This window comes from Centrocercus urophasianus, unplaced genomic scaffold (assembly GCF_019232065.1).
Source record: "Centrocercus urophasianus isolate 14NV4802_14NV808 unplaced genomic scaffold, USGS_Curo_1.0 seq_7, whole genome shotgun sequence".
In the NCBI taxonomy this organism is placed as follows: Eukaryota; Metazoa; Chordata; class Aves; order Galliformes; family Phasianidae; genus Centrocercus; species Centrocercus urophasianus.
In genome coordinates, this window is record NW_024885310.1 from 1,824,815 (window position 1) to 1,848,378 (window position 23,564).

A 23,564-nucleotide genomic window follows, 5' to 3' on the forward strand; every position below is an offset into this window, starting at 1 on the left:
CCTGTGGGTAAATATGAGGAAGCCTAGATGTCTGCACAGTTTTCTCAGAATGCTGAAGTAATGTATTTAAAAGTGGCTCTTCTGCACTTCTGCAGAGCAAGTCATGCAGGGAAGGACCTTCTGAAGAGCAACTTTTTCCTTCACATATTAGTCTTGCAGATTACACACAGTGCACAGCCGTTACAGTTCTGTTAAATGGCCTCAAAGCAGGAAAGGACTGAAATTCATGTGTTTGAATCTCAGGTTAATTACATACTTACACGATGTCCGTATGGAACAGAAGAAGGGAAGAAGAAGTTTGGGATTAAAAGACTGCTGAATAATGGCACCTATTCAGCTGCTTACCCTCTTCATGATGTAAGTATTCTAGCATTCCACTCTCTTGAGTATTTATCAATGTTTTTTATCTTTCACCTACTCTGACATTGCAGTTTACAGCAGAAATGAAAATGGTGTGCTCAAATCCCTTCAGTTTGTCCTGGTAGTTGATTCTGTTTTGCAGTACACAAGAAATATCTGCCAGTCTTACTGCTGGGCTTTTATGTTCTGAGAGGTTTCTTCCCACTGATGAGTTTCTAGGGTCTACTTTAAAAAGTCAGTCCCGTAATTTCCAGGAAATTTATTCCATAGTGTATTCCTATAATGTTTATGATACAGATTATGTGGTAATATGTTAGAAAGATAAATTTAAATTTATAGGGAGAGAGTGTAGCTGATGTGACTCTAGGCTGTACTACTGCCACAAAGTACCTCCTACTGTTGGAAGCACCAAAACGCAGTAAGTAGCAGTGCTGTGAAAATCTTTTCCATACATGATGAATATTACTAGAGTAAATTAGTGCCAGAATTTCATTTTGTGTGTCTTTTCATTCAATTTCAAAAAACCACAGCACTGAGTACATGCTAATGCAATGACAAGGGCCAGGGGACAGCTCTGACTTACATTCTCTGTACAGCTCTCAATGAAATGCTTTCAGCTGTGGAATTTGTAATGAAGGACTGCTTCTGAGCTATAGAGGAAAGGATTTAAATTTCCATTATTTTTCCTGAATCAGGAGTGAAATGGTGTTTTTTCTGTTTCTGGGAACTTCTGCAGCTGCATACACTGCACCAGTGTAAAAACCATTTGCTGCAGTAACCTACTGAAGCAAATGAGTATCATAGTACATGTGCTGTACTAGTGCAGCTCTGGTGTAACATAGCATGAAGTCTCCCCATACAGTACAGAATCACAGAATCACAGAATGGCCAGGGTTGGAAGGGACCTCAAGGATCATGAATATCCTACCCCCCTGCCACATGCAGGGCCACCAGTACAGGTTGTTTTAATGTCTGTGATGTTTACTGCAAATGCAAATTATCTCAGAACATGCATATATGAAGAAGTTTCTTCTTAAAGTGCTGAAGGAGAAGCGTGGTTGAGTGAATTGCAAATTATTTTAATTGCCTGTTAAGACATGTACATTATTAATGCTCACTTCTTTCAATTTAGTGTTTGAATCTGTCGATGAGCTGTTTTGCCTTTCCTCTGATTTGCTCACAGTGCCAGTACTGGAAAAAGGCAAGTGATCCAAACTGTGACAATGAGAGATACACGCTGTACATGGAGTGGGCCCGTTTCTTGCGGTTCTACAAAGAGCAGCCTTTGGATCTCATCAGGTAAAATATTGTCTCCTTTGTATTACAGTGAAAGCCGATTTGAATATAACAGGCTTACAGATTTGAATTTTTTCTTGCTGGGAAATTTTCGTTTGGTGAAGACCTGGTGAGAATCAGGCACATAAGAGGGCACTGAGTACTTGGAGGAAGTAGTGTGTGTTTTAACTAGCAACTGGGAAAATGCTGTTCTGCAAGTAAAGCATTATCCAGCCTAGCCAGCACTCCTGGAATTGATAGATGTGAAGGCATATAAGGAATATTTTTCATTTTATAATAAATATCTGCCACAATTTTTAAAGAATGATTTGAAATTTTCTAATTTCAATGTAGACTTGAAAAAATGTTGATGAAATCATTTTCTGAAGCTTGAGTCATAACTCAGTGTTCAACATGATGTTAAGCTAACCTTACCCAACATTTCTTTGATTCGTCTCATATCAGCTTAATAGCGACCGCATCACTGAATTCATGCAGCTGCCCTTCTGCCATACAACCAGGTCTATTTCTGTGATAAACTGCCTTTACATTCTAACTGTGTGATCAGAACCGTTGTGCCCATTTCTATGACTCCATGGAGAATGAAAAAGTGCATCTTCATTTACAATTATCCTCTTGGGAAGAGAATGATTGAAGCTGGAGCTCTGGTGGAGGATGTGGGATTGGGGAAGGGGGGTGGAAAGAAGCAATGTGTATTATTCGTTCAAATTGGTTTTTTTTGTTTGTTTGTTCTGTACACAGGAAGTACTATGGTGAAAAGATTGGAATATATTTTGCCTGGCTAGGATTTTACACTGAGATGTTATTCCTTGCTGCAGTCGTTGGTGTAATCTGTTTTCTTTATGGCTTGTTTACAATGGATGAAAATATGAGCAGGTGAGTGTAATGTTAAAAATCTCCTGAGCTTGAAATGGTAAAAGCTAAGTGAAGCAAAAACATTGTTCATGTAGAAAGATGGGTAATGAGCTTTTAAACTCAGCAAATAATTTTGTTTTTCACCTATCTGCATTGACCTAAATGGTGGTCATTTACAGTCAGAACATTCAGAAGAAAACTGACTATTCTATTAGAATCATAGAATCATAGAATGGCTTGGGTTGAAATGATCATCTAGTTTCAACTCCCCTGCTATGTGCAGTGTCAGCATCCACCAGACCAGGCTCCCCAGAGCCACGTGCAGCCTGTGGCCTTGAATGCATCCAGGGGTGGGGGCATCCACAACCTCCTTGGGCAACCTGCTCCAGTGTGTCACCACCCTCTGTGTGAAAAGATGACTTTGAGATGCTCAGCAAAAGGTGCAGGTCTCTACTGCACTGGGATCAGACAGCAGCTCCTACAGTCCAGCAGAAAGCACTCCAAAACCTAAGCAAAAGCAAGCCCTTCTGCCTCTGCTAAAGTCTGGAAATATGAAACTCAACTTGTAGTTGAAAAGCAGTATTTTATTGCCATTTGGCAACAGCTTCTAATATCAGAGTACCTACAGTACATAAGGTCTAAAGAGTTTTACTGACATGTCTTAAAATTGTTTCTTTCAAGTGCATATTATTGCATTATGCTTTTATATTTTAATCTGACTCATGGAGTATGTATTGACCATTTTATGTAGGTCATCAATTTTGCTGGCTGCTGGAAGCACGAGTGCAGTACAGGTCAGCAATGTTCTGCCATCAGAGATGACTTGATTATGGCAGAAGCCAGAGTTTTCTTCTTTTTAAATAAACTTATTGGTTTCTTCAAGGACCCCAAGATTTACTGTATTTAAGGATTTTGGGTGGGGCAGAAAAGAGGGGTGAGCTTTAGGTTTTTCTAAGGAGTCTTTGATAAAACGTTAAGTATAAACTGCAAAAGGTAGCAAATTAGAACTCAGGAGCTAGCTTTTTGCTTACATTTATCTCTGCACAGAATACAGTTGCTCTGATCTGTTCTATTCTGTCACTGTGAGATTTGCACTAGTTACATTCAGAATTCACTGCGGAATAGTGCTGTGTATGTTCAATTTTCTCTGGACAGGAGAGGTATACACTGGATTATAAAATTCACTCACTAGCTTGTTAAATTCAAGTAGTAAATCATATTGTAAATGGTGATCTGAATTAACACTTTCTTTTGGAAAAGGTGTTGTAGGCATCTTACTAACCTGATGTGAAATAATGTGGTTTGTATCTCACATAAGAGCAGTGCAGTACAGCTCTTTTCAGACTTCTGTTTCATTACTGGAAAAAAACAGAAAGCCCAAGCCAGGGGATTAGCTAGTGAGCCTCCTTGTAACAGCTTCTTTTTCTTTGCTTGCCCTTGGCTTCTCTGTTAAGGTGCAGATGTTGAGTTTCAACATCAACAAAAGAAGCTTCAACATCTTTGTTTTTGAGGAAATACATTTCATATAGCAGCTGCTAAAATGCTGTAAAAACATATACTATATAACATTTCTGTTCTCAGCAAAGAGATCTGTGATCCTGCAATTGGAGGAGAGATCATCATGTGTCCTCTTTGTGACCGAGAGTGTGAGTACTGGAGACTGAACACCACCTGTGAGTCCTCAGAGGTCTGTACCTGCTTCTTCAGCCCTTTCTCATGTTTATTCACACTGAAAACTGGTTTGTTGCTGAATGTTTCCTCTGTATTCTGTCGCAGTATTCCCATTTGTTTGACAACGTGGCAACTCTTTTTTTTGCCATTTTCATGGGCATATGGGGTGAGTACATAATTGCTAATAAGTTTTAAGTAAAGCAGTAAAGAAATCTTGACCAAACTGTTGAGAGAGGTGCGAAGAAGGAGGATGGATGGCTTTAATATCCTGACTCCAGTGCAGAAGTGATTATTAGCAGCATTGTTAGGATGAAAATCACTTAGATTCTGTTCCAATGAAGTTTATAGGTTACAGTGCATTTTCAGCATTGTTAGGATGAAAATCACTTGGATTCTGTTGCAGTGAAGCTTATAGATTACAGTGGGTTTCGATGATGTGGAAACAGATGAATTTTCTGAGACTGCCTGTAATCGTGGGCTCACACTAACTGAAACTGGCTCAGACTTTAAAATTAGATCATTTTGCACATAAGTTCTTTTCTGTTCATCCGTCCTTATAGATGCAGGATACCAAGGTTGTTATTTCTCATTCCCTAAATACCATGTCTGCTGGATGGAACACTATATGAGATACAACTAAGTCTTCATTTTGGTTACAAGTCTTCCATTAACAGACACAGATCTGTGTGCTAATGTATTTGTTATCGAAGGATCTAGCAAGTCACCTTTTCAGAGATTTCTCAGAAAAATAATTTTGAATAAGATGATTTTGTATCGCTGTTTCCCTAAACTTGCTGTGGTTATAAGCTCTAGCCTTTGAGTGACATAGATTACTCATTCAGGAAATACCAAGAGAAGACTTTGGAACTGCAAAAGATAAGGTTTCCTGTTGGCTGTATAAGCTACGGAATCTCTCCACCTCAAATAAGAGCAATCAGATGGCCAAAGGTTTACATTTTAAATTAGTTTACAGAAGGCTTTTAAAACATTATATGATAATATAACTTTTATAGCTGTTTACATATCAAACAAGTTCTTTCTAATATCTATATATATAATGTTATTAAACAACAAACTTAAAGCCAAGCTCCCTTTTGACCATGCAAAGCATTGAACGTCCCCTGTGTCTAGAATGACCATCATGTCAAATAGCCATCCAAAAGCAACAAAAATCCTTGAATGTAGTATTTGAAAACAGCTCTGCTTACTTGTAACAGTTGTTCACGTGTTACACAGTTATACACAAGCAATCAATTGAATTATCACAGGGTTTTTTTCCTAATTCTGTATTATTATTTGTATGTGAGGAGTAATGACAGCTGTAATTGAGCATGGTTGTTATAACCATACCAATAGCCATTTCCTGTCTTGGCATTTCCCATTTCATCCTCTTCTGGAGTTAAATTAACTAATAAGTGTACTGAAACTGTGTTTAAGTCTTAGCTTTGAAATTCAAAAGGTAGCTAATAAAAATAGATGTGTCATATTGTGAGAGAAAATAACAGCCTGAAGTACAGAAACAAGCTTAGTTGGTTCAGAAGGTTTTTCACTTCTCTGTTTTAACTATATTTAACATATCCAACAGTTACACTTTTCTTGGAGTTCTGGAAGAGGCGGCAAGCAAGACTGAAATATGAGTGGGATTTGGTTGATTTTGAAGAGGAACAGCAACAACTCCAGCTGAGGCCAGAGTATGAGGCCAAATGTACCCAAAAAAAGAAGAATCCGGTTACTCAGGTAACATTCAGACTGGGTGGACACACACATTCAGTTGTGTGCTGCCAAGATAGTTTGATAGTGTGTGAGTTCTGTATCTAATCACTAGGTAAAGATCCATGCAACACGTATGGATTGTATTGGAAGAAAAGATTTCTCTGCTGAGAGCAACTGGCAGCAGTGTAGCTGTGCTAGCATGCTGCAGTTAATGACCCTGCCATCCAGGGGGCTGTTAGCCCCAGGGCAGCACTGCTTCAGTGGCTGAAATGAACAGGAAGCAAGGCTTCTCTGCACTTCAGCCTCTCACATGATGGGCATGGTCCATCTCTTAGACCACAGCACATGTTAATAATTTTCATTTATTATCCTCTAAGGATTTAAATTTCCCCAGGAAACTGATGCATTGAATCAGGAAGACAGAGGCAGTGTCTGTACCTTTCGGATGGCTAACACCATCTTTATGGTGCCCTTTACATTTCAGCACAGCTGTCTCTGAAATCTTCACACCTTCCTAAGCGCTCTTTCTCATCCTTTTACAGCATATTAGGGAGCAGTGGTCTTCACCTAAAGACAGACCAGTGTGACCAGCTGTGTCTTTTCCTCAGATGTACAAACACATTGCTGGGGAACACTAGAAAGATGAAGACCATGCTATGGAATCTAATAGAGATATAATTAACCATGCTTTTTGACTATGCTAAATAGTTTTAATACCTACTAGAAGTTAATCATCTTCATTTACATTTAAGTTAGGTAAGAATTGTTTCTCAAATTTAAGGCTTAGATAGTTTCAGTGCAACATCCACCACCTTAATTTGAAGTATTTTTAAATCAATCTTCCGTATTCTGGAGTTGTGTATAAATAATGTACTTTTCCTAATCACGAGTACAATAAGGTAACTCAGTCTTCAGAGAAAAAACCAAACAGAACTTAGTCAGAGTTTGGGAAGCATCATTGTTACATCAACAGTAGACCTGTTTTTCAGGTCTGTCTCCATTCTTATTAGGAAATACACATGCTAAATTTATTTCTTGTGAGTTTTTCTGTCTCTCTTTCCCCCTCTACACATTCAGCATTAACATTCTTGCTGTCATACCAGCAACTTGCACGCTGCAGTCATACAGAGATCTTTGAAGACAAGCGCTATCATTTTGAGTGTAGCTCTGCCAACCTAGTTCAGCTGATTGCAAACAGGTGCCTACATGCTGTGTGCTGTGTGCTAGTTTGCCTCCCTGTGTACATACACTTCAGTTCAAAACCTCCACTTCCTTCCATAGCTGTGCAGTAGCAAAAAACAGCAGAACAACTGTGGTTCTGCTGCTGTGGAAGGAGAGGGGAGATCAGAAGTAGTTCATGGCCCTAGTGTGCTCTGAGGTCCTGTGCTGCAGCAAAACATGATCGTGTGAGGAGAGGGAAGTAATGGCCTGGCTTGTGGGCAGTGCTTACCTACAGTGGGGACCAAAACCTGTGGGCTGGTGAAATGAAGCACCCACAGCAGTCAAATATGGTACGGGTTAATGTAACTGTCTGAAGGAAAAGGCTGTTCTCTCTACATTCATGCTGCTCTCATAAGTCAGGCAACCTATTTGGAATTCATTCAGGAGATAGAAATTGGACCTTGATATGTTTTTATCTGTCACTGAGATACTGCACTGTTCTGCGCTTTACAACTATGTATTAACATTTGCCATAAAAATTCAATGGCTGCACAATCCTTTATTTTATGACACATAAATTTATTAGCTTAGGATTTTCAGAAGCTTTTGTGCAGCTGGGTTTAGCAGTGATCCTTATCAATTCCCAGTTACAGCAAACCAAGCAGGTTGGCCACACTGTAATATAATTTCACTACATTAGATAATGTGCAATACTGAGCAGTGACTTAAAATTAAATTAATTCTGCAGACTGGATAAGATGATATAGATGCAGGTCACTGAGTTTCTTGCATCCCAAGGCTAGCTTTGCTTCAGTTACAAAACCATTTCTTCGCTGTTTAACTTGGAGAAGAGAAGGCTCTGGGGAGACTACATTGTGGCCTTCCTGTACTTGACTGGGCACTGACTGTTTACAAAAGTGGATAGTAATAGAACAAGGAACGGTCTTAAACTGAGACAGGGGAGGTTTAGGTTGGATATTAGGAGGAAGTTTTCCCACCCAGAGGGTGGTGAGGCACTGGAGCAGGTTGGCCAAGGAGGCTGTGGATGCCCCATCCCTGGAGGCATTCAAGGGCAGGCTGGATGTGGCTCTGGGCAGCCTGGTCTGCTGGTTGGGGACCCTGCACATAGCAGGGGGTTGGAACTGGATGAGCATTGTGGTCCTTTTCAACCCAGGCCATTTTATGATTCTATGATTATTCCTGGCCATGATTCAAAGTACTAGGTGCACTGAAATAGAAATTAGCCATCTTCAGGCTTTAATTAGCACCTCATTTGCTGTTAAAATAGTATTGGCATCATCCTCACGGTGCTCAACAATTTAACTAGAACAGAATTGAAGTCTGCTTTTGCTGATTATAGCAGAATCATTATGATAATGTGCTTAATATTGTGCTGGCCTTTAGTAACCAGGGTTTCTTTGTCCAAGAGAGGCAGAAGTATGCCACAGTGCTCTGGCCTGAAGATTTATCAAATTCAGATTACTTGCTACTAAATTGTATTCCATTGGCATTAATTTTTAAATGAGCATTTCTTAATACATGCGATGTGGTATTCTAGGAATTAGAATTGATTGAGAAAGAGAGACCTTTACACCAACATGGAAAGCTGTTCTTGTGCTATGTGGGAATACTCTTTTGGGTAAGACCTAGCTGCCTGATGCTGTGGCAGAAATGGGCAACTAATGAGTGTAGCCATTTCTTCAATTCTAAAATTGAAGGAGTGGAGGAAAATGATTTCTGGCTGTGTGGAAAAACATGGTACATCCAAGTAAATGATTGTTTTGTGAAATCTTGGCATTAATTTACTAAAATTTAGGCCAGTTCTGACCTCAGCACTCTACGACAGCTTACCTAGCATTACAGTAAGGGTTCTGTCCTCTTGTTGATGTTTTTCCTTAATCTACTAATTGATATTTTGCAAAGGTTTAACCATTCTTTCCAGGTACCATCTTTACTCTTAGCATTGTTATGGCCACTTCTGTCCTGATGGTTTTTATTATTATTTTCCTGCTCAAAATTTCAAAATCCTATCCTATCTACTCCTTTAGAGAGCAGTGGTTCTGAGCAGTTTTCCTTGGATGTGGTTACTTTCACACAGCTATTGTGAGCTCTGTGTGCTGCTTGAAAGTAGAATAAGATGATAGATTTGTGAACTGTGCTGTGCTTGCTTGACTGTTTCAGGAAATGGAGCCTTATTTGCCTCTAACTAGCCAGGCTGTGCGGTTCTGCATCTCAGGAACTACAGTGTTGTTCTGGGTGAGCATCTTTTTTGAATCATCACGTTAACATCTATCACAGTTGCTGATCACCACAATTATTAACACATGCTAGAGTGGTAGCTTGCCACCTGTTACTGTTCTGCTGATTTCCTGCTGTCATGCAAAATGCATTTCAATTCAGAGGGCAAAGAAACGAAACACTGGAAATCCATCAGTAAGTAGCAATTTGAAGAGATCTTATAGCATAGGGGTAACTTCTCTGACTTACATGCTCTAGTGAAAGAATTGTGCAGCAAAGGTAAATAAACGAAATATAATTATTCACTACTGTGAAGTACAGAAATATCCACAGAGTGAATTTCAGGGTGGACAGTATAATCTAACTTGCCTTACCCATTTCCATTTCTGAGATCCTTCTGCGCAATTCCGCTTGTCTTCTGCTTACAAAGTAATTTTAGTGCTTTAATGTGTCTAGTATAACAAATTATTTGACTACTTTGCATTTCAGTGCTGCTGAACTCAAAAAGAATTGAATTTCTCATAAAATTCATGTAACTCGTAAAGCATGATGCTGACCTTATTTCAAAAGATGCATGTGTTGTGGCTATACTGAGCTGTGTGTCTGAAATCTGTCCTTCCTTTAGGTGTCCCTGATCATAGCTAGCATGATAGCTGTGATCGTGTATCGCCTTGCTGTATATGCTGCCTTCGCCAGCCTCATGGAAAATACTCAGACTCTGCAGCCCATCAGTGGATTACTGACCCCTCAGCTGGCAACTTCAGTCACAGCTTCTTGCCTCAATTTTGTCATCATCATGATACTGAATTTCATATATGAGAAAATAGCTGTCTGGATCACTGATATGGGTAAGCTGTGTAAATGAAGTCAGAACTCAGAAGGAATGGCTGGAGGTAGAACCTGTTGAAAATAGAGTAGTTTATTGTTTGCAACTTTATTTGGTATCTGTGGCCATGTTAAACATTTTCCCTGCATTTCAGTAGTTATTGTAAGCTCCTTTCTCAGAGTGCTGCATTTGCATGTACTAAAACGAGCCTGATGGAGTCAATCGCAGTTCTGAACATAATTAAAATAATTAAAAATCATTATGCATTGAGTTTTTAGGAAGCTGAAAATTATTAGGTGATGACTGTGGTTTGTACAGCTGCCATAAAAACAGTTGGGTGATTATCTTTGCATTTTGAGGCTTTACAAGTAGAGAGAAGAATTGGAAGGTGTGTGTTACAGGAGCTTAACAGGACTTACGTTGCCTTCATTTTGATTAATTGTACACAAATTCTTGCATGAGGTGTGTGTTGAATACCTCACTTGACCAAATTAGACCAAGAAAAGACAGAATAAATAACAGATGTTGGTCTTTCTTTCCTTCTCAGAAGGCAGGAATGACAATCATGAGGGCTCAGTTACGTTATTTTGCTGCTTGGAAGCGTGGGGGATGAATTTCTTAAGAGAGTGCTGCCTCTGGTTAAGAAAGGAATTCATTTACTTCTGTGGGACTGCTGCCCTCCCGTGGCAGCCGTATGAAATGCAGCTGTCAGAAGCTTAGAGGTGTGACTTTTGTCCCTGAAAAACCACCTCACCTTTCTGAGCACTGCCTGCTCCATAGCACGCTGACGTCAGATGCCTTCTGTTCTTCAGTCACACAAACTTAAACCACAAACATAGTCAACACGACTCAAATGTGAAATGACTTTAGCATTGGACTGGTGAGGTCAGCATATTTTCCTGAAGGGGAACTTGAATTTTTGTGGTTTACTTTCTTCTCTTTTCTTCTAGCCTGAATTAGGTGTATGTTAGCATTTAACAGGGTATGTTATTAATAATATGCTTAGGGCTGCCTGCTACCTTAAGAAGGTAAACGTGATGGATAATGTGATTATGGAAGTAGGCAAACCTTAAGCAAAGGCTTAGTGATGTCAACAGCCAAGAAGATCAGGTTGGAAAAGACCTTCAAAGTCATCAAGTCCAGCCATCAACCCCTGCTATGGAGTTCTATCACTACACCATGTCCATTAGTGCTATGTCCATGCATCTTTGAAATAGCTCCAAAGATGGGGACTCTCCCACTTCCCCAGGCAGCCTGTATTCCACACCATTCTTCCCCACTCTGAATTTCTCATCTGAGAGGCAAAGGACCTGTCCAGTTTCAGCTGTCAATTTAAGCTGTGTGTATGCAGAACATTGCAAAAACAGCACTAGCATCATTCTCTGCAACAAAGCAAAAATATTGCTTATCCTGCCCATTGTCAACATTAGAATTTTCATACTCTAGAAGACTCTACTAGTTGCTGGTTGCGATGTCCTATTTCTGATATAAGAGATTTGGGGGTAAAACAAATGATATTAGGTAGTATGTGGCAGGGGGGTTGGAGATTCATGATCCTTGAGGTCCCTTCCAACCCTGGCCATTCTGTGATTCTGTGAGTATGAAGAAGGCAATGGAATTCAAGAATGAGTTCAAGAATGGATTCCACTTGCTTGCCTACTCAGACCAGTGCCTTGTAAATTAAGAGCAGGATGCCTCAGAAGAGGTGCTTCAACTGCTGAAGTGAATTTGGAGGGTATTTTTGATTTTGTGTTCATTTTCTTTGTGATGTAAGGGCATTGTGGGTGATGAGAATTTATGGAAGCTGTATCCCCGTGAGAGAATGAAGGAAAATGAAGGTACTGTTTTCTCATTTCAGAGATTCCCAGAACTCACATGGAGTATGAGAACAGGCTCACCATGAAAATGTTTCTGTTCCAGTTTGTCAACTACTATTCATCCTGCTTCTATGTGGCCTTCTTCAAAGGAAAGTTTGTTGGTTACCCAGGTGCATACACCTACATGTTTAATCGATGGCGAAATGAAGAGGTAGGATTTCTTGATAAAGGTGGAATTCATAATAAAGTAATTAAACTCTTCATCCCTTTCAGCCTTTGGAGTTACAAATTTCCAGCTGCAGGTCTGGTCTGCGGGCTTCCAAGTACTCTTCCTGCTGTTGGTAGTCAGGGAAACCCTGGCAGTGGAAACTTGTGACTCTCAGGCACATGGGTGAGAAATCTGAGTGCTATTCTTGGCCCCACTTCTCCTGAATTATCAGTGGATTTCACCATATGTTTTAAAAGTAATTCTCTACTGAAAAAAACTAGGAGAAATGGAAATGGCTGCTGGTTTTTGGGTGTCCCTGCTAACTTATAGCTAGATTTTTCACAGAAACCATCTAGTAAGAGGCACCTCTGTAAGGCTTTGCTTCTTTCATACATCACTGCTAATTATGCTGGCTGTACAGAGATGAAACACAGTCTTTAATGAAGTGTTATATGGAACTCAGTAGTGGAGGAAGAACTTTAGGCAAAGTACAAAGAAGTAATAGTGTGATTAGTGATAGAGCATTTCCTAATACAACTTGATACTAAACTCTTAAGAAGGCCACAATAAAGAGCTGAAATTTTGAAAACAGTGTTCTTAGAAAACAACAGAGACTGAATACTGGCAGTTATTTAAATGTCCCCAGTGTAGGAAAATGAACAGAAAATGCAGGTGCTTGCTAGGTCAGGGTTGGCCTGGTGTTCAGAGCTGCTCAGGCACCATAGATTCCCCTGGTTGGGACTGTGGGAGAACTGCTGCACCCAGATCGTGCTGCTCCCTCTTCATAGTGACCAGTCTGAAGCATCTCTGAGTTACTCTCTCTTTCAGTTATCATTATGTTTGAACATGTGCTTTATCAAGCATGCTGAGCATTTAATGCCTTTCTATAACAGCCTTGCTGAAAACTGTATCTTAGCTGGCAGGCAAGGTGAGAATTAATTATCATCCTAAGAATTTTTAAGACCTTTTCTTCTCTCCTTTCTTTAATTTATACAGCAGTAGAATGTATTTTGTCTGGGTAATGTCCATTACTAATGCCCATTAATCCCCCAATCTGTCTGTCAGTGCGATCCTGCAGGCTGCTTGATTGAATTGACGACTCAGCTCACCATAGTCATGGCTGGCAAACAGATCTGGGGAAATATCCAAGAGGCCATTGTACCGTAAGTTCTCTTACACTGTGATGCCTGTGTTGTAAGGAAAGGAGTGGTAGCAAGCATTGGCAGTGGTGAAGCTAAGAACAATGTGTGCAAATTAACTGCATAGAAGGTAGACAGTTTTTGATGTTTTTTGCTTCTCTTTGTGAAAATGTTTGTAAAAGCATATTGAAACAAGGAGATCGCTTAGAGGAAGGAATGCTTGATCTGCTTTTCTCATTCTTAACTTTTTCTTCCTAAATGCAGCTGGATTTGTAACTGGTGGGGACGCCGCAAAGCCAGAAGTAATCCAGAGAATTTGTATAGTCGCTGGGAGCAGGACCACGATCTGCAGATATTTGGAGCCCTGGGCCTTTTCTATGAATACCTGGAAATGGGTATGTTTTCAAAGTACAGATTCAGAATGAGGATAAGGTACTTTGCACTGACACAGGAAGACTGCATCTCAACTAGTTGTGGAGGGTAAATTACACCACTTTAATCTAGTAAACAGGAGAGGGTTAATAGGTCTAAATGATTAAAAGGGTAAGCCCAATTACAAATAAATGAAAAGGTGCCTTGTACATCTTTGAATGGGAGGGATGTCACAGAAACACTGTAAACACTGTTTCCCTCATTTGAATGCTGAGCATTTTTCTCATTGCAAACAGCTGTCTCAGTCTGTATCCCACTCTTGTTTCCAAGCTGATGTCAGTGGAAATTCAAAGTGGTGGATGAGCGCCAAATCTGCTGCTAGGGTGTGTGCTGCAGATGTGAGATCTGTGAACCTGATCAGAGGGAATCCATTTGTTTTAGGTGTGCACTGAGAACCAGCAGGGGGAGCACGAGTAACAAAGAGTTTTTCCAAAGGTTCTGTAAACAGGATGTGCGTATTAAATTTGTTTACAAAACCTGAGTGTGTTGCTGTATTGGGATTTATTGCTATCTGCTACTTAAACCACACAAGAGGTTGTGTTTCATTTCCTGTCCTTAAAATGAAGTGGCAGTGTTAGGTCTGCAGTGAGGACTATCACATTCTGAAAAAGATGTTTCATTTTGGTAACGGAGGAGACTTGTGCAGCCCGATGGAAGTTTGCTGTCTGTCTGCAGTTGGCAAGTTGAACTTTCCTAGGGATAGATTTTGACAGTTTTGTTTTCTTGCTTACAGTCATTCAGTTTGGATTCATTACTCTCTTTGTGGCATCCTTTCCCCTGGCTCCTCTTCTTGCTCTGATGAATAATATCTTGGAGATTCGAGTAGACTCCTGGAAGTTAACCACTCAGTACAGAAGACCCGTGGCTCTAAAAGCACATAGCATAGGAGTGTGGCAAGAAATCTTGAATGGAATGGCCATCTTGTCTGTTGTCACTAATGTAAGTAAGCTAACCATGCCAAACCAACTCTTCCACTCTTTTATGGGCTCAGAATGTGCAGATTTAAAAGCCAGCTAATGCTTTGTCTCCTTCATCGACACCATTCACTTTATCACGTCACCCTATGGAGATATGGTCCATATGAGTCTTTTGTCTTGCCCATGTGCTGATATGTGGAGCTTTCAATCCTTATTTCATTGGACTGTAATCTTTCCTTCACGTCTTCACCTTCTGTCATTTTGAAATGGCAGAAACTAGACTGAACTTTAGTGCGGTGGTAGGGGTAGTGGCTCAGACTATTTTTTATACACTGGAAACAAAATGGCATGTCAGTATTTTATATTAAGTATAATGTAAAGCAGGCTGCTGATCAAGAATTGCTTCTTTTTAATGCAGAATATTCAGCAGTATCAGATCTGTAGATGTCTTAGGCAGCTGGACTACTGACAGCTATTGCCAAACTAGTGAAATACCTGAGCATTTCAACTATCTCGGGTTTGTAGGCAAAGTGTGCCAGAAGCCATAGTTGACTTCTTAAATACAGCTGGAGGAAAAGGCTCCTCTTCTTTCATCAAATAATTTAGCTGTTCCCTCGCTGAATTCACATTCAGCCTTTCTCACATGAATTTAAACTTGCATCTCCATTTTCACCAAGGAGTGTGGTTATCACTGTTAGAGGATGCTATTGCTTTGGGGTGGGAAAAATACCAGGAATTTGTCCTGTACTGCATATAGTAGCTGATATTTCTTAAATGAGAAGAAGAGGAAAAATGATTTTTGAAGTGAGAGTACTCTTCTAGAGAAAAGGATTGACTGCTTCTTAAAATAGCTATTCATATGTTTTGTTCACCAAGTGTTTAAAATTAGCTGGTCCTTATGGCAGAGGATAAAGGCAGGTTCTTTTCCAGGATGACTGTGCTCACCCTTACTTTAGTGGATCCTGGGTTATGTAACAGTCACAGTACCAGAAACTCTTTATGGATCCCCTCACAAATTTTCATGCTCAATTTCTTCTCCAATTTCATTTTCAGGCTTTTATTGTTGCATTCACATCAGATATGATTCCTCGTTTAGTTTACTACTATGCTTATTCTGAAAATGAAGTCTCACCGATGTCTGGATACATAAACAATAGTTTGTCAGTGTTTGAAATCTCAGATTTTCCTGAGAGAAACAAGCCTAAAGAGAATCCAGAAGGTTTCACACAATGCAGGTTGGTGTTGGTATAATAATAAATATTTTGTGCCTTTTATAACATAAAAAGCCAGTACAGTTCTGCGTAGCTTACTAGAAATTAAATATCATTTTCAGTGTTCTGAAATTTATGTCCCTAAAGTTGCAACATTGGCCAAAATTTTCTAAGGATTCTAGGCTGCAGTGCTGTGGTGACCATGAAACTATGATAAAGGGGCAGTTTAGACTCCAAAGGTGGAAATGAAATGTGGCCTTGAAAGTCAAAGTATTAGAGGCTTATAGAAGAATTGGAGAAGAAGTTCAGAGAAGTCCTGAGTAGCATTTATTTGGTGAAGAAAAAAAAAAAATTGAAATCAAGCTAGAGCCCTGTGATGCTTTTGCTTTAAAGCCTCAGGTGTCTGTCCTACTTACACATGTGAGTGTAAACACCTGATCGAGACTGTGCTTCCATTAAGCCCTGCATCTGTTCAGTACACAATCTGTCAACATCTGTTGCATTTACTCTATATTTGTCAATTATTGCATGGTAAGTTCCATCACTCCTGCATTATTTGGTAATTGCCTGGAAGAGAAAAGTAAGCTGTATCTAAAATTTCACTTCTCACACATCCTCATTTATAAGCTGAGGCTGTGAGTGAGAATGTTTAAACAAACATAAGATTGAAACAAATTGCAAGGCAACCTTTTCCTGCAAAATGAAACAGACCGTTTAAATCAAGATGAAAAGGTCCCTAAAGTGACAGCTGTATTTGCTTGTAAGTGTCACTGAGCTTGTAGTCTGTCTCAGGCTGAATGTGACATTTCACATTTTTCTGTTCAACAGGTACAGAGACTATCGGTATCCTCCAGATCATGAGAGGAAATATTTACACACAATGCAGTTTTGGCACATTCTTGCTGCCAAGCTGGCATTTATAATTATTATGGAGGTATGTTCCCTATGTTATTCCCCTCTGAAGTTAGCACCTGATAGACCTTCTAGGTAGTTACTAATGTTACAGAAAAACAGAATTGTTGAGAGTATAAAGTAGCCTCTTCCCTAAGTAATACCAAATAACAAGGTCCTAAATGGATACTCCAAGTCTAGCTTGTAACTTCAGGAAGTTAAACTGCAGATTACCAACAGTGAAAACAACTGACTGCAAGAATTGATCTGTATTCAAAATCCTGGAAATGTTTTGTGGTGATGTGTATTGGTTAAAAAATAGCTAAGTCAGTAATTTGGATAACTAGCAGTGCAGCATGAAGCCCGTGTTTTAGAGCTTGCAGAGGAAAAGGGTGTGCTTGAAGTGTAATCCTTATCACTTCCCCTCCTGTATCTTATCAGTTCTCCCCAGCAGATCGCTATCAGCACGGCATTATGAATTTTTTTAAAGAAACACTTGGCATTAGAAAGTGATGCAGAAATCCAGACCCTGACGCTTTCCTCCTGGGCTTCCTACTTCACAAACGGTTTGGGATTAAGGCTTTTATATAATAGGGAATGTTTTAATCTTTTGGCACAACTCAGGTACACACTGTTAGTTAGGACAGCCAAATGAAACGTGTTCTGTTTCAGGACAAAAAGAGGAGTGGTTTATTTTACATTACGCTGCTTCCTCCAGTTCATTTCCTCTGGCTTCCTTATTTTATCTATTTACTCATTTATTTGTTTTGCAGCATGTTGTATTCATCGTCAAATTCTTTGTAGCTTGGATGATTCCTGATGTACCTGCAGATGTGAAAGCCAAGATAAAACGTGAAAAATATTTGACACAGAAAATCCTGCATGAGTACGAACTTGAAAAACTGAAGGAGAGACTGTGTCAAGGTGATAAACGAGCTACAGAAAAGGAGTTCATTGCCACAGAAGGGAGAATGGAGTTATCCAGAGCAATGTAGTTGAAAAAACAACTATTTGGTATTCAGCTCATTTTAGCTTCTTTATCTGTGACTTGCTCAGTATGCATCATCTTGAAAGCTGTAGGACAGCTTCAGCCCTTTGCTTTCGGTCCAAAGATTTTAGACTTTAAGAGTCATACTGAGCATTTTAGGTTTAGTGAAAACTATTTAAGGACATGACTTAGGCACCGTTCTCTGTGTATGCATCACTTCAAATAATCAATGTAATCTTGTAATCCTACAATTTGGATCCCCAATACAAGGAATGTTAGCAAAAAGGACCCACAAGGTATCATACAGTCATTACCACCAAGCCCTTACCCTGTATCCCAGCTGAATGAGAAAGATATCCCAGAGGACTTCTGCTGTGGAAAATGCTGAGCATTGCCTTGTGATGTGAATCTTTTAAAAGCAGAAAGCACTCTTGATAGCTGGGATAGGGTTTTAGGGCATTTTTGTATCCACCGTGTTTTCTGAAGTGTTTCTTCCTGGCTTATGACGTCTGTACTCTTTTTTAGAAGGAAATAGGTTTTTAAAGATACACCAGTTTAATTCCATTTGGAATTATTTTAAGGCACAGAATTCAGGTAGTACTTATTAATGAAGGAAAAATACCCACTGTAATTTATTTTCATTAAGCTTTGCCAGCAATAGAGTTTGCTCTTTAAATGGAGATACTGTGGAATCATCTAATTAATTTTCTAAAAGATGTGTGATTTGGAGAAATACAGCTAATTTATTTCTCCATCACAAAACTTGCCATTGGAAGAACGTGCTTGACGTAAGTTTTGGGCCAAGCTGCTCCTTTGGTTGGATTCTTCCCATCTTTGTCAATGCCAATTAAGGCCTTAAAATCACGTGCCCAAACCGTGTGCTGTGGAGCATGACTTCAGAGCACAGCAGGTTGGGATTTGGGCCCCTGTGTTAATTGATCAAACCACATGATTGTATAGAGAACAGGATTCATATTCAGATGATTTTAGGAATGCCAAGTACTCTATGTTTACGTTGTTGTCCTTATGCATAGGAGCTTTTCTTTTTAATCCCCAAGAGGGAATTTCTTTTGTTCTGTCATGGGGCCTTTCTACAGAGTTATAGAAGCTGTAAGCAGGTAAATAACTACTTGTGTATAGGAGCTACCAGCTGTTTATGAATGTGCCCTTGTTTTATAATTTTAAGCAGTTATGCATTTTTATGATTTTGCTGTATTTTTAAAACATATCAACACTTCCACAATTAGTGCCTTGTTTATTTGCGTTTGGCAAAAGATGTGAAAACAATCACTATGTGGAAATGAGCATTTCCAAAGTGTGCTTGCAGGCATCATGATACTGTGAACCTGCACACATAACTGTAGTGCTAGCCACACAATGCCTGCCTTGGCACACTTGTCTTTGTTAGTGCTATGCAAACCATTCATGCCCAGCTGTCCATACCTAGGCTGCTTGGATCAGCTTGCACCAAGCTGTTGAGTTCTCTCGTGTGCAAGTACACTGGCTAGAGAGATGAGAGATTATAACATATTTGCACTTTGATAGTTATGCTTCCTTGCAAGTATACAAAAAAAAATTGGATTTGAATGCCATATCAGCCAATGATGTACTGTTTACAAGATCCACAACCTACAGTTTCCATTTTTTGTTTCAACAGACCTAGCCAATTTTGTCTAGTAACCTTAATGTTGTAATCAGTGTCTTGGGTAGAACTGTAAATACTAGCAAAAGTTCTAACACGGAAGTGCCTACCTCGAGCAAACATTGCATGGTTTGGCTGCCAGTCAAGGATTTGAAGCAGATGTACATTTCTCTCCATTTCTGTAAGTTATTCAGCTTATTCTGTAAGTTGACTTACTAGATCAAGCATCTTGGTAGTTCACGTTTATGATGAACTGTGTTCTGACATATTCAGATACATTTGAAATAATGGATTTACTGCAGGAATGCATGTATGAGTAAGCTAGCTCTGCTACTTAATATGTAAGCCAAAGAAAAATATCAGTCACCATGATTATGTAAGTGACACCAGAACTTATACACTGCAAGCACTTTGCTGCTTCTTACATATGTACTGTTAATTAACCTGCTTAATTTAGATTTCATGGTTCTGTTTTCTCCTGTTAGCAAAGCAAACTGTTGCTTCAGATAGTAATGAGATGCAAAGAGATACTTTAATGCAAAATATACACATCTGCCTGAAACTGAAAAAAGTTGAAAATTCAGCTTTAGATTCCTGTGTATGGAACATTAGCTTCTTTAGGTCCTATAATAAATAAAGTGTCCTTTCAAGTTACTGCACTCGAAAAGTTGTCAACAAAATTGCTGTCTTGTGAATGATTCTTGCAATTGAAAAGCAAGATTAAGAACAACAAGGAAATTCCTGAGCTCAGGAAACAGCACTGATATTCAGAAGTCCCATGCAAAGGCCCTGAATTTGATTTCATGCTTGGCCTCCATTTCTTGCTTCTTCCAAATGCGTTTTTTGACATCATTTCCTATTTGATGCTGTAGAAATATCTTTTGCAGCAAAAATGAAAAAATCTGGGACCTACTTCTCTAAAATATGCAATGAAGGAATCTATCCTTACACTCCACAGCATTACTTCATGGTATAATAGAAAACTGTTGGCAAGAATGAGCACTGTCATACTAAGAGCAAATGTCGCAAAGAAATCCGAAGCCTGTTTGTGTAACAGTTGGCCTTTGCTTGCCATTCAGCAGTGTTTTGGCAAAAGCTTGTTGGCACACTTGGAAGGATGATAATGGTCTAAGTACCTGCTTCCTGAAGCGCTCTCAAAAAGTGGCAAAAACAGAAAAATGGTCTGGTCAGTTTGAGGATGTAGTTATCGTTAAAAGATTGGGATTTGAGATGTTCAAAGTACGCATCTGAAAGTGTCCTTTGACCAAAGGGAAGTTACTTCCACATTGGAACTGCAGCAGGTAAAGCTACAGCAGATTGCTTCATTAGAATTAGTGAAAAAAATCAAATTGGCCTTTCAAGTGTCATACAATCAGGGATTATTGTTTTTTCAGTTGAAATCTAGTATTTATGTATTAGGTTGATATGATCCAAGCAAATGACTGCAAAATGAGTGCTACTATAAAACACTATGCTGTTTTTTTCTAGAAGATATTATTATTTTTAGGTTTTTTATGTAATACTATCAGCTGGAAACAGTGGGAAAGAGTGAAAAATCCATGGACTTCTGTACTGTTCTGACTCATACTGTCATGTAATCAAAGTGGCATTTGTTCTGCTACGTATGTTGCTGGTATATATGATACACTAATGTTGGAATAATTTTTTAAACATTGCATTCAGCTAACTTATGTACATTTAATAACCTGGCAAATAAAGCAGTGTTTATTTTTAATATGCTGTCAACTTGTTTGTGAAAATGCCAAGAATTCTTCAAGTGAAATATGCCCAGAGAGCCTCACAGAGAAAAATACTTGTACAGATTTCTGCAGCTCAATGTGTGGGATATTTGGGTGCTGTGTAGATTTCCTACAGTACTAATTTCAGTAGCCTGAGTAAGAAACTTGGTAAGAAAACCTTCATCTGGCCACCATCTGAAAGGATGGCCACACTGTGTAATTTTGTTGCCTTACATTTCCTTAAGAAACTACTTAGCAAGGGAAATGTGGGCTAAATTCTATGTGCATTGTAAGCAGTGCACATCAACTGTGATGGAATGAATATAGAATACCTTATGAGTGAACTTAGCCTTGAAAGTTTCTCATGTTAGAAGGCCATGGTATAGTGAAAAGATTCAGCCTTCAGGTACAGTACAAACAGTACATAACATAAAGTCATTAAGGTCGGAAAAGATCTCTGATCCCCAAGTCCAACTCCATCCCCTCCTCACCACGCTTGTTGATTACATCCTTCATCTCCATGCTTCTGGAACACCTCTGGGGATGGTGGCACATGTAACCCCATTCACAGGTGGAATCATGGAGGAAAAAAAGCAGCAAACCTCAAAGGAAATCGTAACCCAAAGTTTGAAATCTGTACATTTCATGTCATATGTAACCAGAGCTAGAATGACAGGTCACTAGGTGGACCAACCTGTGGTTTGGCAAAGAGACTGGATAAAGAGCAAATGCAACCCTACCAAAGGGCTTGCTTAGATGTGAAATGCTTCCTTCCCTAAACACATGGAAAGAAGTAAAAGGAAAAATACATATGTGATAATTACCATATTGAAGCTTCAAGTAATCAAGAAATTATTTGGTAATTAAATTAATTTGTAATGACAATGAGCCTCAGCTACTGTTCTTGTCTGTCTACCCGCATGCCCAGGGTCGTCACTCTGCAGCACAGTTCCAGAATCTGTGAAAAGGAATAGCTATATTAAATCTTGTTCTGGTTTTAAGTAATCATTTAAATTCCCCACACTTACATCATTCAGATGCAGCTCAGGAAGTTGGCTTTTTTTTTTTTTTTTTTTTTTTTTTTTACATAAGCATGTGTACTGAGAAATGTGCAGGGAGCTGAGTAGGATGTGAAATTCAGCCTCCAGATCAATTTTTGGAAGATGCATATGCACATTCCCTTTGCAACAACTAGTGACTATGCTTTCTCAGTCAGAAATGAGTCAATCTAAAGCATTTAGAAAGCGTCTAACTCCTTGTAATTCCTCTTTTAACTCCTAGCAAAGCAGTGCTGTTAAGCGGTCAGAAGCGCGTTTTGTGTTCCAGGTGCTGCCTGCCTGAGCCTTGTTGTCTGGTGGCCTGAAGGCCCGCAGCTATTACTTAGCAACACTACATGGCAGATCTACAGTCACTGCCAAAAGTGAATAGAAACCCCAGCAAATGTTGCATATCTATCTAAGCTAAGTTGGAATAAAGATGGAGATATAAACTCAGCTGGCTTTTCAAGATATTGTGTAATTTAATCAGAACCATTCATTGTAGGCGGTAATAAAGATATTAAACTACTCTTTTTAGAATGATTCTTTGTTCCCTGGTATCAGGCTCTGATCCGATTGCATACAGTCCAAAGGCAGAGCAATTGCTGTAAAACGTCATTGGGTTACTTCTCTGAGTGATGTCTTTAATCAACCAGCCTGAAACTGCTGTGTTTAAAGGCCAAACAAGAAATGGTGGGACAATCAAAATAAAAACAGCTGTTTTCAACAGGAGAATAGCTAAGGAACTGTTAATTAGATCTACAAGTTCAAGAATTATAAACAGAGCCGTAAATACATAAAGGACCTGTTTCTATTTATGTATGTGTGCCTGTAAAAGTGGGTCAAGAGATTTGCATAAATACAGCTCACCACGTGATGGAAATCATTAATTATGTGACCACCAGCTGAACCAGCAGTTCAGTACTGTAAGGTGTCAAGACTCCACACTGCTGTAACTAAGATACTAGTGCTTTACAAGCAAAAAGCATTTCCATCTTTCCCCTCTCATAAGGATTGCCACTGTGCCACGACAGCTTTTCTGACTTCCTCAGAAGTGGCAGTATTACTAAATACTGAATTCTGTGTGCCAGGTAACACTTCCACTCATCTGCTAGCAAAGACTTCCTTTCATGGTGTTACAGTGAGAAGGATTAGTGCAATGGGAAAGCAAGACAGGAGTAGCAAAAGGACAAACAGAAAAGGAATGCTCACCCATCTCTGAGGACCCAGGCTTGCAGGGAGAAACTCCATGAGGGAAGGATCTCCAACCAGAGCTCCTTCCCCAGCTCCTGCCCCTTAAATGGGGTCTAAGAGAGGTGCAGCCAGGCTCCAACCCTTCCAGTCACGCAGCTGAATTGCCTTCACCTGTGCTCCCAGGGCTGACCCAGTCCTTTCTCTAGGTGATCAATCAGTGGCTCAGGCT

General features: G+C 39.5%; 1 protein-coding gene across 5 annotated transcripts in view; it reads left to right on the top strand.

Moving 5' to 3' along the window:
• The window catches only part of ANO5 (anoctamin 5), a 50,425-nt gene extending 29,325 nt beyond the window's left edge, over positions 1-21,100 (top strand). For all 5 annotated transcript variants that reach the window (XM_042837294.1, XM_042837296.1, XM_042837297.1 and 2 more), the window contains 15 exons: positions 244-357; positions 1,544-1,659; positions 2,398-2,532; positions 4,093-4,198; positions 4,288-4,348; positions 5,768-5,919; positions 9,238-9,312; positions 9,920-10,142; positions 11,979-12,148; positions 13,211-13,308; positions 13,549-13,679; positions 14,450-14,655; positions 15,687-15,868; positions 16,673-16,778; positions 17,509-21,100. In XM_042837294.1, the coding sequence (XP_042693228.1) occupies positions 244-357; positions 1,544-1,659; positions 2,398-2,532; positions 4,093-4,198; positions 4,288-4,348; positions 5,768-5,919; positions 9,238-9,312; positions 9,920-10,142; positions 11,979-12,148; positions 13,211-13,308; positions 13,549-13,679; positions 14,450-14,655; positions 15,687-15,868; positions 16,673-16,778; positions 17,509-17,730 (2,097 nt within the window). In that variant the 3' untranslated portion in view covers positions 17,731-21,100. The remainder of the gene's footprint in view (positions 1-243; positions 358-1,543; positions 1,660-2,397; positions 2,533-4,092; positions 4,199-4,287; positions 4,349-5,767; positions 5,920-9,237; positions 9,313-9,919; positions 10,143-11,978; positions 12,149-13,210; positions 13,309-13,548; positions 13,680-14,449; positions 14,656-15,686; positions 15,869-16,672; positions 16,779-17,508) is intronic.
• Positions 21,101-23,564: the final 2,464 nt, after the last annotated feature.